We start from the raw sequence: 14,851 nt of genomic DNA on the forward strand, positions 1-14,851 counted from the left end.
TTAGCTGAAGGAAACAATATTTTTAAATCTATAAATATTGTCATGTGTATACAAAATGCATGGGTTATGAACCATGGCAAAAAAATAAAATATTAAAAATCAATCTTAGAGGATCCTTCATAACTCATCTCAACATCTGTAGTTGTACAAAACGTTGTGCATGGGCATCTAAGATAGGTACTTGATGATGATGTAGCCATAATATTTGCTTGCGCATCAGTGAAATTGACATTAGAGGGGTCTACTTGAGCTCTCCATAGCAATGGCTACTGCATATTTTAGATTTGCTTGATCGACCCATGTGTTGATGTGTGATTTGTGACACTTGCCAACATAGAATAAAATACTAATTATTCTATCCCCTCTTGAACAAGGAAACCTCAAATGCTAAACAATGTGATCAAATAAGGAAACCCCAAGATTTACCATGCAAACAATGCGACTTTACGATGGATGGACTCAGTGAAATATGTGATTTGCTGATATCACAAAGGGACTTACACTTAATTGGAACTGGAGTGTCAAACTAACTTGAATTTCAAATTTGGAATCCTTCATCTTGAAAGTCATCTTGCCTTGATCTTCTTGTCGTAGTTGAGCAATCCTTCATATTGTAACACTCTTCATTTTGTAATGCCTTGTGTTTGTGCATCTTGATGTTGTCTTGCATTGATCTTGTTGAGTCCTTCGCTTCGATCTTGGATTTCCAAACCCAAGGTCATTGTAGAATCTTTCATCATTAAGTAATGTTCTTGAAAAGATCCCTCTTTGTCATCCTCGTGATCTTTCCTCACATTGTTGAGTCTTCTTTCCATACGCTTCCTTGTTTCCTTGGTGTACTTATCTTGAAGTGGGAATCTTGATGTTGTCTTCCTTCACATTGTGGCCTTCCAAGTTGCTTCATTTGGTTTCCTTGAACTCGAACATCTTGAGCTAGTCCTCCTCATGTTGTCCTTCCTCTTCATTTCCACACTTCATTCTTGAAGTGAGAAAACACCTTGAATCAAGATGATGAATTAACCCATCTTGCATTCCAAATTCACCTTGAAGAGCTTAGAGAATTTTTCATGATAATCAGCCTTCAAGAATGCTGTGAAACAAATTGTACTTTAATGCAAGAAACACATTTGGAATTTCAAAAATTCATCAATAATCCTTGTTTGAAATGTGAAAATTATGTTTCAGGTCTGGAAATTGCTTAGAAATGGTGAAAAGGAATGCTCAGATCTGCTTGAAAATGACTGATTTTTTCTCTTGAAAAGGTCATCTTCTTTCAACTTTCCCTCCTTTCGCCCAATGCTTGTCTTGGAATCTGATTCTTTGTATTGAATTTGCACCCTTCTAGACATTATTTTCTTTTGCTCTTCTGGTCTGATTAGTCTTTCTCAGGTCTGCCATAGTTCTGCTCCTTCCTCTTCACAAATTCACCTTAAAACCTGATTCCTCTTAATAAAAATCACCTTCTTTGCTGGAAAATTCACTTTGAAACCTGATGCAGATTCACACCTCCATGTCTGCTCCTAAATTTACTTGAATTTGTTTTTGAATGATGTGAAAATGATATTTTGTTATCCATATATATATGCACTTCTCACTTGAAATTATAAATCCTTGATGAAGGCCAACTTAGGTAGGATTTTTTTGGTTTATAATTTGCAATTTTAAATTTCCTTCTCATTCAAGTCGGCCAGTTTGATGGATTCAAGCGCTTACATTTTACCTTTGCACACATTTTGCCTTGCTTTTACACATTTGTGAAGGGGTTTAATCGAAGTTGGACTGCTATACTCTACCCTAGCGGGATTTACATGCTTGTAAGGACAATTAGGGTGCATGTGTGAGGGAGTTCTAGACAATAGGGCACATTTGAGGGGTAGTTCCGGACTAGGATGACCACACCTTGAAGGTATTTTTGGACTACGATGAGCACTTGTGAGGGTTAAAGAAGGATTTTCCATGTGCAAATCAAGGTTGAGAAAGGACTATGTTGAGCACATTTGCGAGTTGTGCAAGAACAAGTGAGCGCTTGTGTAAATTTGTCAAGGAATTTCCACGAATTGCTAAGGAAAAAATTCAAACATATAATGTCTTCTTATGTAGTCTCTATAGAATAAGCGAACAATTAACTTAAGAATCAATTGCAAGAGGCTTCTTCTCTTCAAAACCTCAAATATCACAAGGGATGTTACTCTATGAAGGTAGTTTTGGACTAGGATAAGTGCTTGTGAGGGTTAGAGAAGGATTTTCCATGCGCAAATCAAGGTTGAGAAAGGACTATGTTGAGCACATTTGCGAGTTGTGCAAGAACAAGTGAACGTGTTGATGTGTCTGAAATCGCATTACTATGACTCCATCCGGCCAACGCAGAATAGAATACTAAGAATCCTATCCTCTCTTGAAATAAGGAAATCCCTAGTGCTGTTTTTAATTGATCAATGGGGATTACCTCAATGTTTCGGTTGTTAGGTCTTGACTACAGGATAGCTTAGCGGTTTGATGTGTTTTGCTGGAAACACAAAGGGGACTTAAGGTTAGACGGACGGCTTCGAGCGAGTTCCCTAAAGTTTAACAGTCCTATATCATCTAATTTCACTTGGATTGATATTATCTCAGCTTGACTGTATGGTTTCTTCTTGATAAAAAAAGGGGGAAAAGGAAAGTGGAAAAGAGATAGAGAATATCTAATCAATTTATCTAAGATAATATATTCAGGAAAATAGACAGAAACCTCAAAAAAACCAGATTTAACATTATCAGCTAATAAAGCACAATGTTGTAAAATCTAGTGCAATCTTCAAAGGGAGCTGAATTTTCATGCTACTAAACATAAATGCAGAATTTGACATCCATTCACTTGATGTTTAACAACCGAACTAAGCACACAAATGGGTTCAGACCAACCATGCAGGGGGAGTGACAATCAACCAATCCTTAATGGTATGAAGTTTGAACACCAAGGTTTCTATCAAATATTATCCTAAAAATACTATCTGAAAACAAGAGGCATAACAAGAATATGAAATGGTGAAGAAGGAGACCATGCACTCTTCTGAAATTCCCATGTATTCTGCCCTTCATCCTTTGTAATTCCCATGTATTCTGCAAGCTGCTCTACTTCCTTGCTCACTCTCCTTTGCATTCCAGGTTTGGTGAATGGAGAGTGCAAGGTCAAGGTTTTCACCTTATAAGTTCCAAACCTTTCCTCTGTAGAGTCTACTAGCCTGCTCAAAAGGTGTTGAGCATATGCATCAAGAATATCACCACTAACCTCATACCCGATGGGCATGATCCAAACTGTCTTGGGTTCGACAACCTCCAACAAGCATTGATCGGTGTCCACCATGAAGCATATGGAGTCTTCATGCTTCTCCACAATTTCCGTAGGGATCCTTTCCCTGCTCTGCATCATGCCTTGAAAAGTTTTAAAGTAACTCCATAGAATAGCTCTCTGAGCTTGTGCATCACCTAATTCATATAAAGTTTCATTTATCTACACCGCCACCGGCCTACCATAGGCCCATTGAACTTTTCCTACACTAGGGATCTCATTCATGAAATAAAAGTATAAGTAGACAATCAGAGTACTGAACTTGAATACGTGCTTTTTATCTTGCTCTATCTTCTTAAGATTATTCATGAGCTCACTCAAGAGCACCTCACATAGATCATATAGATTATCTTCCGTAAGAATTTGAAAAGAAGCGTAAATGGTCGTACTAGACACTGAATTATCTTTGTTGGACTGATAAACTTTGTAACCCGTTACTGTGGATGTAAATCTGACATCATATTCAATAATGTCACTGATTGTCATCGATCTTCCATCATGTTCAGAACCAATTGCCTCCGTCACGGTCATGTTCTTCACATTCCTTAGGCCAGGTACATCACCATGCTCAACCCTAACAGATCACAGACAAGGGGTTTTTAGGATCTGCATGAAAAACTTCCCCTAAGGCCAAGTGCCTTAGTTATCAGATGAAGTTCCAACACCGGAATTAGGTGCGGACTCATTCGCTGCATTCGGATCACCCTTCTTAACCCATTTCTTCCTGTACTGCTCTCTGATCTCTTCAACCTTCACTTTGCCCTTATCATCTGACTTGTTTTTGTTTGTCGGAGCATTCTGGTTCATATTCTTGCTTCTGCAAAATTTAGCAATGTGACCGGATTTGTTTCAAGCATAGCAAACAATGTTGTTTCTCTGATTAGGCCCAGAATTACCTTGATTTTCCCTTCATCTACATTGATTAGCAATATGTCCCAATCTTCCACAAGCATAGCATCTTATATTTCTCCTATTTACCATACTTCTGCATTCAATTGATTTAAGACCATGTTTATTGCAATTGCAACATTGTCTGGAGAATGATGAATTATTCTGATTTGCCTTATTTCTGCATTGACGTGCCATATGACCAAATTTATTGCAAACAAAGCATTTACCATTGAATTTATAAGCATTAGGTTGCCTTACCAGAGATCTCTTGTTCTTCTGATGATTGCTTTGACCAGATCTAGAGCTTTCTCCTTTCTCAAATCCAAGTCCGCCCATATCACCTTTATTCTTTTGACTTTGTAGCATCTCATTCAGCTTAGCCGAGCTAGCATTGAATTGTTCTTTGTACTCATTAGCAGCGGTAAGTTCATCTCTCAAAATTATGATTTGCCTTTCAAGCTCTTGCTCGTTCTTCCTGGATTGTATCAATTCAAGCTTCAGTAGATCATTTTCATGATTAAGTCTGCAACATTCATCAGATCAATCCTTTAATGATTGGGACAAATTTTCCTCATTCTTCTTCTTGTCTTCAATTTCCTTTGTTAGCTTCATTACAATGGATTGCATTTCATTCTTGAAGACTGCATTATCTCTAGCAAGTTTTTCATATTTATTTGTCTTGTCTTTTAAGGCCCGGTCATCAATGGTTTGGTCTTCTTTCTCCTTGAGTTTGTCCATAAGCTCCTTTCTCTTTTCTCTATATGTTTTCACTTTTTCCTTCAAAGACTCAATGAAGTCTTCAACATCGCTCAAATTTCTTCTTAGGCTATTTGCTTCTTTTCTTGCTGTATTTAGATCTTCAAGTGCCATAGTAAGTTGTTTTTGTAAGCTGGATTCCATTGCTTCACTATCTCGGATCTTCCTCAAGCTGTTAGGCTTCCTCAGAGGAACTAGGCTGTGATACCAATTGTTGGAATCAATGAACACTGAGAGTGGGGGGGGGGGGGGGGGGGGTGAATGAGTGTTTTGCAATTTATAACTTTCTTTAACTGATTCTTAAACCACTGGATGCAAATGAATAAAGTAAAGTGCAGAAACTCAACACACACAAGCATAAAACCATAACACCGGAATTTTTACGTGGAAAACCGGAAAGGAAAAAACCATGGTGGGATTGAGACCCACAATATTATAATACTATGATTAGGAGTATAATAATATTACTAGGGGAATGCACATGCATTCAAGCACATTGCCTAGAGCTCATTGCTCAATTACAAAAGAGAGGGTTGCAACCCTCGGAGGACTCATTGTCCTACAAATGATTACAAATGATAACTGATTGTCTGAACTGATGAATAGCATCTACAAATAACAAAATGCAGTTCTGGTTAAGCACCAAAGTCTTCTTCCATTGTTCTAGCACACTGCTCTGCTTTGTCATAGACAAGAGCACAAATCTAAGGATAGCGCATGTGAAACTATGCATAGATGCTCATACAATCTTCGCGCAACACTTCCGAATAGCAAAATGCTCATATTGATCGGTCTAATATATCCGCAACACTTGATTAGGTCACCAACATGTCGGCTCCAAAAGGATGAAACGTGTAACAAGAAGTCGGCTCAATCCAATTACAAATGGTCATGCGGACCAAAACAAATTGATGATATGTTTTAAATAAGTCGGCATGACATCCTCGAAGACGACACCAATCAATAAAATCATCCCAAAGATTCTGCATAACACACTACACCAAAATAACCTTGTTCTTCTGGAAATACCGTATACTGGATCACCAAACTTGCACGAGAATCAACACCGAAAGCTAGGATTTCGGACAAAGCAATTCCAATCAACAAATCATCTACCTCTTCCACCACAAATGAAAATGTGCAACCAAAATCGAATTCTGCTCAATGTACTCATACTCTGCCGAACACTGTGTTCCACCGTCCAGACTTAAGAAAAACTTCCGGTAAAGTGAATTGGTATATACCGGATGATGCACCTGATCTAAGTTCCTATCAATGACAACCCCTAAACAATCCTCGAGCACAAATCTCTTCCGAAACAGTGTTTCTTGCCAACAATATGATGGTATCACTCATAGTAATAGATTGTTGTTCTCAGATCTGGAAATACATATTTTCAACAATGTAGAATATGCTTTTTCTGATCTTGACACTAATAACATGCAATAATGATGGGCTATCTTAGATATAATTCCGATTAGAGAATGCTCCTGATTTTGGGCCTTAGGCCTCAACTCTTCCAAACTGGAGTAAGACCCTATTATAATGCTCCCATCCCCCAAAATTGATATGCCTTTTATATCTTGTTTGTGGAATGTAAGTCATTTGGTGAAAGACACATCTTATGTCCCTTCATACTTTGATGAAAGGTACTCCCCTTATAAACCCAAACACACAACAGAAACAAAGAAAATAGACAGGGAAATGCAAGAAATAAATTCTCGCTTTATATTATCTCAATGAAAGGAAATTACAACATTCAGAAAAATAAAATGCAGCAGCCACATGGGCATTATCATTACAATAATCTGCAAGCCAAAGCCACGATCTGCACTATAGGAACTATCCCTTTGTAACCCCCATTTGCCTTCTTTATATTGTGAAGTTTAATCGCCTAGAATGTTCTAGAAAGTGTAACTCCCCCTTTTGAGGCAGACCACTTTTGTATCCCATTTCCTTATATAGGAATATGCCAAGAATATGCCCAGAATGGGTTTTGGCGTACATTGGGATGTTTTGAGAATTATTTTTATTTTTATATTATTTTTCTCCTAAAGTAGCACAACTTCCGAAGGCCATATCTTTTAATCCAACCAATGGATTTTCAATTATCATATATTGTTGGAAAGCTTGAGGAGAGATCTACACCATGCTTTCGCTAGATCTATAAAACAACAACTTTTGATCCGATTTGGGGCCTCTAAGACCCTCAAAAATGCATTTGAAGTTTTGACGGAGAAATTTCCTAGAAAAAAATAGTAGCCTTGCCAAAATTAGCCCTTATTAACAAATAAACAATATTTTTGGGTGATGCAATATTGATCTTACACCCTGGATGCTCCTGCATCATACTTGTATCCTTCCATAATTCTCTTGGCAACAAATTATCATTAGTGACATTAGTTTATGCTCGCTTTTTACATTAAAGTTAATCTCTCTATCAGTCAAGGTGTAGGGAGAATTAATTTGAATCGATTTATATACTTATTGTTTTAGATGATATCTTGCTTCTTTGAAGTATAGATATCATGGTCATTTCATTTATTATTCTTCATCATCTTTCTTAATAATAATTCCTCCTCCTTTCCCAATAGAAACGAATTATACAAATCGCAACTTCTTAATTCAATCGTTGATTCTGCCTAGATTGATAATGATTTATTTGACGATTCGTTATTGAATCGTTCCTCGTTGTTTATCACCATTCCATACTTCTTCCCAATGATTTGCTAACTTGGTTTGGATCTGTATTTTCTTTCACAATAATGATGCTTTATTTTCTTTATCATATTTGGAGACATCAATTGTTTCGTACGTGATTACTATAAAGGATTGATTTGGTTGGTTAGATAGTTATGATTTGTCATATAATATATGATTGGTGATCAAATGCTTACTATTATTATGTTGGTGCTCTTGGATGTCTTCATAGATAATCAATATGCTTGTTTTATTGTTCTATGTTGATGCTTAATCTTGATGGTCGACCTTTATTGGATACGAATATGAACTATGATCTTCTTCGGTCTTCGTGTGAGCTATCATTTTCCTTTACTAATTCTTTATTCATTGAATTCCCTATCATGTCAATCATGCCTTCATAATAATCGGTTCATTCATTAGTGCTCCAATGTCCCTGTGACTTCTTGGTCCATTCCTTATAAAGGTAAGCAATGCAGATTAGTGACTCTTTTCTGTATGTAATCTTGATGGTCGACCTTTATTGGATACGAATATGAACTATGATCTTCTTCGGTCTTCGTGTGAGCTATCATTTTCCTTTACTAATTCTTTATTCATTGAATTCCCTATCATGTCAATCATGCCTTCATAATAATCGGTTCATTCATTAGTGCTCCAATGTCCCTGTGACTTCTTGGTCCATTCCTTATAAAGGTAAGCAATGCAGATTAGTGACTCTTTTCTGTATGTGCTTTCCTTTCTTATGCTAATAAACGGTGGAGGGTCAGATTAATAAGTTTCAATCTTTAATTAAAATGTATCAAATCATATATCTTTTTAGGTTCTAATCTAGAGATATTACAAAGAATCCACACTTGAACCTTGAATTTCACATTTTCATTTTGGAATTCCTTACTTAAACTTAGGATTGTGCATTTCAACTTTAAATTTCCACATCTCCAACAAGGATTTTAAACAATTCAACCTTGAATCCCATACCTCAATCATGGATTTTGAATCTCAATTTAGGAATTCTTTATCTTAATCATGGATTTTCATCTTTGAAATTCATATCTCAAACAAGGATTTCACTTAAAAATCACTCTTTGTTCAAGGATTTTCACAAAATTTTCCTTATTTTCCTCTCCTGTCAAGGTAAGGTTGGAAAGTCTAGCCTTGACAAGGAATTTCAAGATATCGCATGCTTGAAAGTTTTCTCATTTTTCCACAGCTCTTATTTTCATTGAATTTTGACAATCTTGACATCCTGCCTTGACAATATTTTTCAACATTTGATAACATTTTTTGACAACATTTTGCAGCATTTTGCTTTGTAAATCACAATTTCACCCTCAACTTCCACTCTAGAAGATCTCATGGATTTTGGACTTAGACCTTTTGCAAATGGGGTTGTAAGTTGAGTGGGCTTAACCTTGGAGGAAGTGTGCTTGAGTTGGAGTAGTATTGGGATGGGTGGCCTCCTAGGAAGGCCCAATGCTTCACCTTTGTGAGCATCACCTAGATGCAATGAGTGCTAAGTGTACCATTCTTTCTCATGAGAGATGGGTTCTTGTGAACCACTACCCATTAATCATGGGTCAATAAGTTTGACTCAAAAACTACACAGTTGAATCCTGATAGCAATATCATAATAGTGTTAGAGGTCTTTATAAATTGTTGGCTTTAAGTGTTTCAATCTCTTATTTTCATCTCACAACTAGGCAGTAGAGTCATACTAGTTGGACTCACTATGTTCAGTAATTTTGGGAGACTCGACAAGTTTGGGTAGACTTATTAGGTACGTAGTTTCTGTTCCTCTAGCCTTGTTTGGTACTTGTTGAGTCTTGGCTATTCCAAGCGATTTCTATAGCTATGATGTGATGTTTTATTCTATATGATCATATATATAATAATATATGCATCACTGCAATTGAAACTTGGAGCCATTGAAAGATCCCAAATGGATCCTTTTGCTGTTGCTGCTGTACATTCTTAATTAAACATACTAAATTTTTGTAATTTTCCGGTGATCTTATAGAATAGACAGAAGTTGCAGAAAGGGATTGTTTCTTTTTGGGTTTTGATGTTATAAGTAAAGTAATTGATAAATAGCAACAACTGTGAAATAAAACAGTAAACAATGTTCATATGTAAGACACTTAAGCAATCTGAAAATACTGCAAATCATAGCAGGCAAATAACTTAGTTTTGTATTCAGCAAGAATCCATACATTTATTTGGAGCTGTTCTCAATCTGGATTGATGCCAGATGGAGGAATATTACTGGCAACGAACAAGGAAGACCAAATAAGTTGAATACAACCCTTCAAGCCAACATACAAACAAGGCGTGGTTGCAAAGGAGGCGTGGAAGCTGCTGCAAATCACGTGTCAGCTGAAATAGACCAGCCGCCCTGTTGAAACCCCCAATATGCACGCTGAATCTTCAGGACAAGAAGACGTGTCTTCTACCTCTGACAATCTCTGTGCAATCCTCGATAAATCCACTGTCAACTCCTGCTGAGGGCTACGTCCCAGCAAGCTCAGACTTGGGGTTTGTGTCCCAGACCAAAATCACTCTTCCAGAGAAATTCCCAAATTCGCAAGTTTCAAAATGATCAAAGATGCTATCAATTAGGTTTTCATCTCCTTATAACTCCTTTCCCTTTGCAAGTCGAACCCTAAAGAATAATAAATCTTGCGCTTTATAATTACAGTGACACTTTCCCAATTATGGTGTCAAACTATAGAAAAATATCACTTTATTTCAAATAAATAGCTTCAAGCATCCAAAAAGACTCCGGGAGGTGAGAATCATGTAGCAAAGTTCAAGACCTTTCCAACGAGCAATAACACAGGCATATCAAACCAGATGAAGCCAAAAACCCCTTATTACTCCGAAATGGCTATATACATAGCCTTATTTTAATTTATTTAATTGCTAACTTAGGAAATATTAAAATATATTAAAATATTTCCATAGATCCAATAATAGCCCAAAATAACCAACCGAACATGAATCTGACTTCATCACCTGTCTATGACTGATGTCGGACAAGATGGGCCAACTGGTAGTCCCATCCCTAAAATCTAGGGATACTCCTAGAAACTAGGAAACACAGCCAATCTTCCTGAAACTGAAACCATGGTATGGTCCCGTGGAACCTCAAATATGGAAACTACCACAACCTTATAAAAAGTAGGAACCTCTCTCCAAACACCTGTAACTGCTCAAAAGGATCTTGCTCTACTCCTTGGTCCCCCAGGTGGTCATTCAGTCAACTGCCAGTTCTCCCTAAAAAATAGTAACTGTCGTCTGATGGTCCAAAATGGCTCACAGAGCCCCTGCAAAGCTCCATGACCCTCAGAATGAGTCCCCTAACCATGTCATTGACCTACGGGAACTCGAATGGTAGGTCAACCCCTGCTCATCTCATGTCACCTAGAAAAGGGGACATTACAGCCATGCCACCAATCAAATGATTTAGTTTTCATTTACACTATATGGATGTGATGTGTTATTTTGTATGATCAAAAATGTATTCCTTAGTATGTTTGTTCTGTTTTTCTAGGGTGTTGTTTATAAATGATATTTATTAATGAACAGAGAAAGTTTTGCAGGTTGCAAATTTTGAGTATGTGGATGAAGAGAAGGAAGCCGCTGTAATAGCTGAAGAGATGAACAACCAAGAGATGGATCATCAATCTACTCACATATGTGCTGCAGATAAGGCAAAGTATTGGGATGATCTACTGAAGAGAAATGACGAGCAGCAACAAACTCAGGCAATCACTGTGCTTGGGAAGCGAAAGCATTGCCATAAACAAGTACACAACTCACTTTACTCAAATTTCTCCTTGCATGCAATTACATAGAATGTAGTCCAAAACATTCTTCATGCTAATCATAATTTTATATTAAGAAAGTTGCAAAAGCTATAATTATGTTGTATGTTGTATGTTGACATTTCCTTCTCTTAGTAAAATTCAGTTCACATGGTCTTTCCTGTGCTTTGAAAATTTCTTTCTTCAAGGTTACATATGTCTTGGAACTGGCAGCATTTTGTTTTCCTGTTATAGGTGATTGCAAATTGAATGACTGAATCTAGGAAAAGTTATCATTTGTGCCAGTTAAACTAGTAAAACTTTTGTCTTATTTTGAAGTGGTTGGAATACAGAGTCAGACAATACTGAAAATAGCTGTCCTATTATAATAATTATATACAAATTTTGTGGTTCCTCTATTATGCAACATGGTTTACTGAAATTTCATAAGAACGTCCAAGGGGTTGTGTTCTATTGGTTAAAGCATTGAGTTCTCATTGTGGAGATCAAAGTTCAAATTGCGAAGGGACATCTAGTATGGAATTCAAAGTTGTGACTTATAGTCTTCCGCAGTTAGCTTCTAGGTGGTTTCTAATAAGTGGATTCTAATTTGTGACTCTTGGTCTTCCATAGGTTGATTCTAGTGTGGTTGCTCGAAATGAGCTAGTATTAGTGTCATGGTTGTGGTTGCTCAATATGAGCAAATATTAGTGTCATGTAATGGTCTCAAGTTGATGCTCGTATGAGCAAAATATGATCTGGAATATAAAAGAAAAAATCTCATAAGAACAATTATATTGTGTGTTGGAAACTGTTGACGTGTCTAAAGTCACATTGTTGCAAACTCATCTGGCCAATGCAGAATAGAATGATCTCACCGAGTATCCTATCCTCTCTTGAGATAAGGAAATCCCTAATGCTGTTTTTTGTTTGATCAAAAGGGGATGACCTCAAGGTTTTGATTGTCAGGTCTTGACTGCGGGATTATTCAGTGGTTTGATGTGTTTTGCTGGGAACACAAGGGGACTTACGATTTTGCAACAAGGTGGTCTGTTGTGATCCTCAGACTACGAAATAAAATCAAAAGGGAAGGGTTCAGGAAGCCTAAGGACAAGGATGATAACAGTTGATGTAGTGGGTAGACAGATTTCGATAAACCAGTTCTTGTTTCGCTAGAGATACCCTCACAACTGGACAAAAACGGTGCAAGCTCCAAGGGATGAAGGATTTTCAGACCGGAGACACTCATTTAGGCACCCAATTCTGGCGCAGCCTAAGACGAACACCTGCTGTTGAACTAAGCACAGTTTGGGTTCAGACTAACCACCCACGGTGACCTACAATCAGCGGACCCCCAATGGTATGAACCAGAAATGCATCAGATACCCCTCCACACTTCACCATTAAAATCCCTGCACTCTAAAATTAACCAGCTGAAAGAAACCATGCAAACAGACTAAAACAAACACAACAACCACCATATTTCAATGTTCATATATTTGCTTCAGCTGCCATTACAACAATTTCTGCAGCATCTCTATGCTATGCTTAAAATCTAATCTATTCTAACTTCTAAAATCTAACTACAAAATTCTAACCAATTGCCTGACTATCTAACAAAAATCTCTAACCCTTTAAAAAAGAAAGGCCTCTGCCTTTTATAGATTTTACAATATTGAATCGAAGGCTAGTATGGACTGCATCCAGGGGTCCTGATCTGCCTTCCAGAAACTAGCAGCCTTAACCCATGCCCATTAAATTCTCACTCATCCATTCAACCACAATTCCAACTACCTGTCACTATTTGACTTTAATTTGGTCAATCCGGTAGTTGGACATAACTATCCACAACTGTCTTGTTTCCCCTTTCTTTCAAAATATCTTAAGTGGGGCCCACAAACATTTTTACATTAAAACAGTTTTAGTTTAAAACTGAATTCCTGGAATTAAATCCAGCTGTGCACTTTTCCTGAGAACTCATGATTTGTAGTATCCGGAGTGTTCTTCGGTCTTTGGTGGTGAATTTCAGCTTGTCATCCAGCGACACACTTTCCAATGCCTGGTTCAGATCTTGCGCTCTTGCAGTGCGTACCTACATCCTTTTCTTTTCCAGCTTTCAGTGCCTGGCTCTTGGTTTTCTGCGATGACGTCCTGCGACCTGCAAACGATCAATTTCATTTTAATAAATCAATTTGAAAAATTAAATAATTTAACTTAACAAATATTAAATTTTAACGTCATCCGGCCTGAAAAGTTCTTTGTGAGATGTATCTTGAAATGTCGTTTTCTCTTCGAAAGTGAAATCTGATCCTTGGTCCTGGTGGTGTTTGCGCGATCTGAATCCACTAAAGCCTCTCGGCTGATTGGCGAAAAAGTGATTTTGCCCTATTGTTCAATTTCAGCCTACAAGTGGGTTTTGAAAATATCCAAGTTTTAACACCCCTTTTTGCGTTGGCATTTTCGAGCTAAAAGCCACTTTGCAAACTTGGTTTCAACGATTTTACCTTTTGCTTCTATTCGCCGAACTTCGGCTCAAGACGCGTTTTTGCAAACTTGGTAACTAAACGCCTTTCTATTTTTAAAAGTTTTCCTTTATCTCCTAAAAATCGGCAAATATGGGGGTTTTGGATGGTTCTTCAGACTTTTGACTTCTGTTGTAATGTCCCCTTTTCTAGGTGACATGAGATGAGCAGGGGTTGACCTACCATTCGAGTTCCCGTAGGTCAACGACATGGTTAGGGGACTCATTCTGAGGGTCATGGAGCTTTGCAGGGGCTCTGTGAGCCACTTCGAACCTTCGGACAAGGTCTCCTATTTTCTAGGGAGAACTGGCAGTTGACTGAATGACCACCTGGGGGACCAAGGAGCAGAGCAGGATCCTTTTGAGCAGTTCCAGGCGTTTGAAGAGAGGTTCCTACTTTTGAGAGAGATTCCCTACCTTTTAGGAGGTTGTGGTAGTTTCCATATTTGAGGTTCCACGGGACCATACTATGGTTTCAGTTTCAGGAAGATTGGGTGTGTTTCCTAGTTTCTAGGAGCATCCCTAGATTTTAGGGATGGGACTGCCAGTTAGCTCAGCTTTTCCGGCATCGGTCACAGATAGGTGACAAAGTTATATTCATGATTGTTTCGTTATTTTGGGTTGTTATTGGATATCTGGATATATTTTAATATATTTAAATATTTTCTAAGTTAGCGATTAAATAAATTAAAATAAGGCTATGTATTTAGTCATTTCGGAGTAATAAGGGGTTTCTGGCTTCATTTGGGTTAATATGCCTGTGTTATAGCTCGTTGGAAAGGTCTTGAACTTTGCTACATGATTCTCACCTTCCGGAGTCTTTTTGGATGCCTGACGCTATTTATTTGC

General features: G+C 37.6%; 1 protein-coding gene across 7 annotated transcripts in view; it reads left to right on the plus strand.

The window, feature by feature from the left end:
* LOC131031980 (CHD3-type chromatin-remodeling factor PICKLE) overlaps positions 1-14,851 on the plus strand; it is a 276,430-nt gene that overhangs the window by 177,327 nt on the left and 84,252 nt on the right. For all 7 annotated transcript variants that reach the window (XM_059220166.1, XM_059220170.1, XM_059220169.1 and 4 more), the window contains one exon: positions 11,278-11,484. In XM_059220166.1, coding sequence (XP_059076149.1) covers positions 11,278-11,484 — 207 coding nt within the window. The remainder of the gene's footprint in view (positions 1-11,277; positions 11,485-14,851) is intronic.

The sequence above is a fragment of the Cryptomeria japonica genome, chromosome 4 (assembly GCF_030272615.1).
Source record: "Cryptomeria japonica chromosome 4, Sugi_1.0, whole genome shotgun sequence".
NCBI classification, from domain to species: domain Eukaryota; kingdom Viridiplantae; phylum Streptophyta; class Pinopsida; order Cupressales; family Cupressaceae; genus Cryptomeria; species Cryptomeria japonica.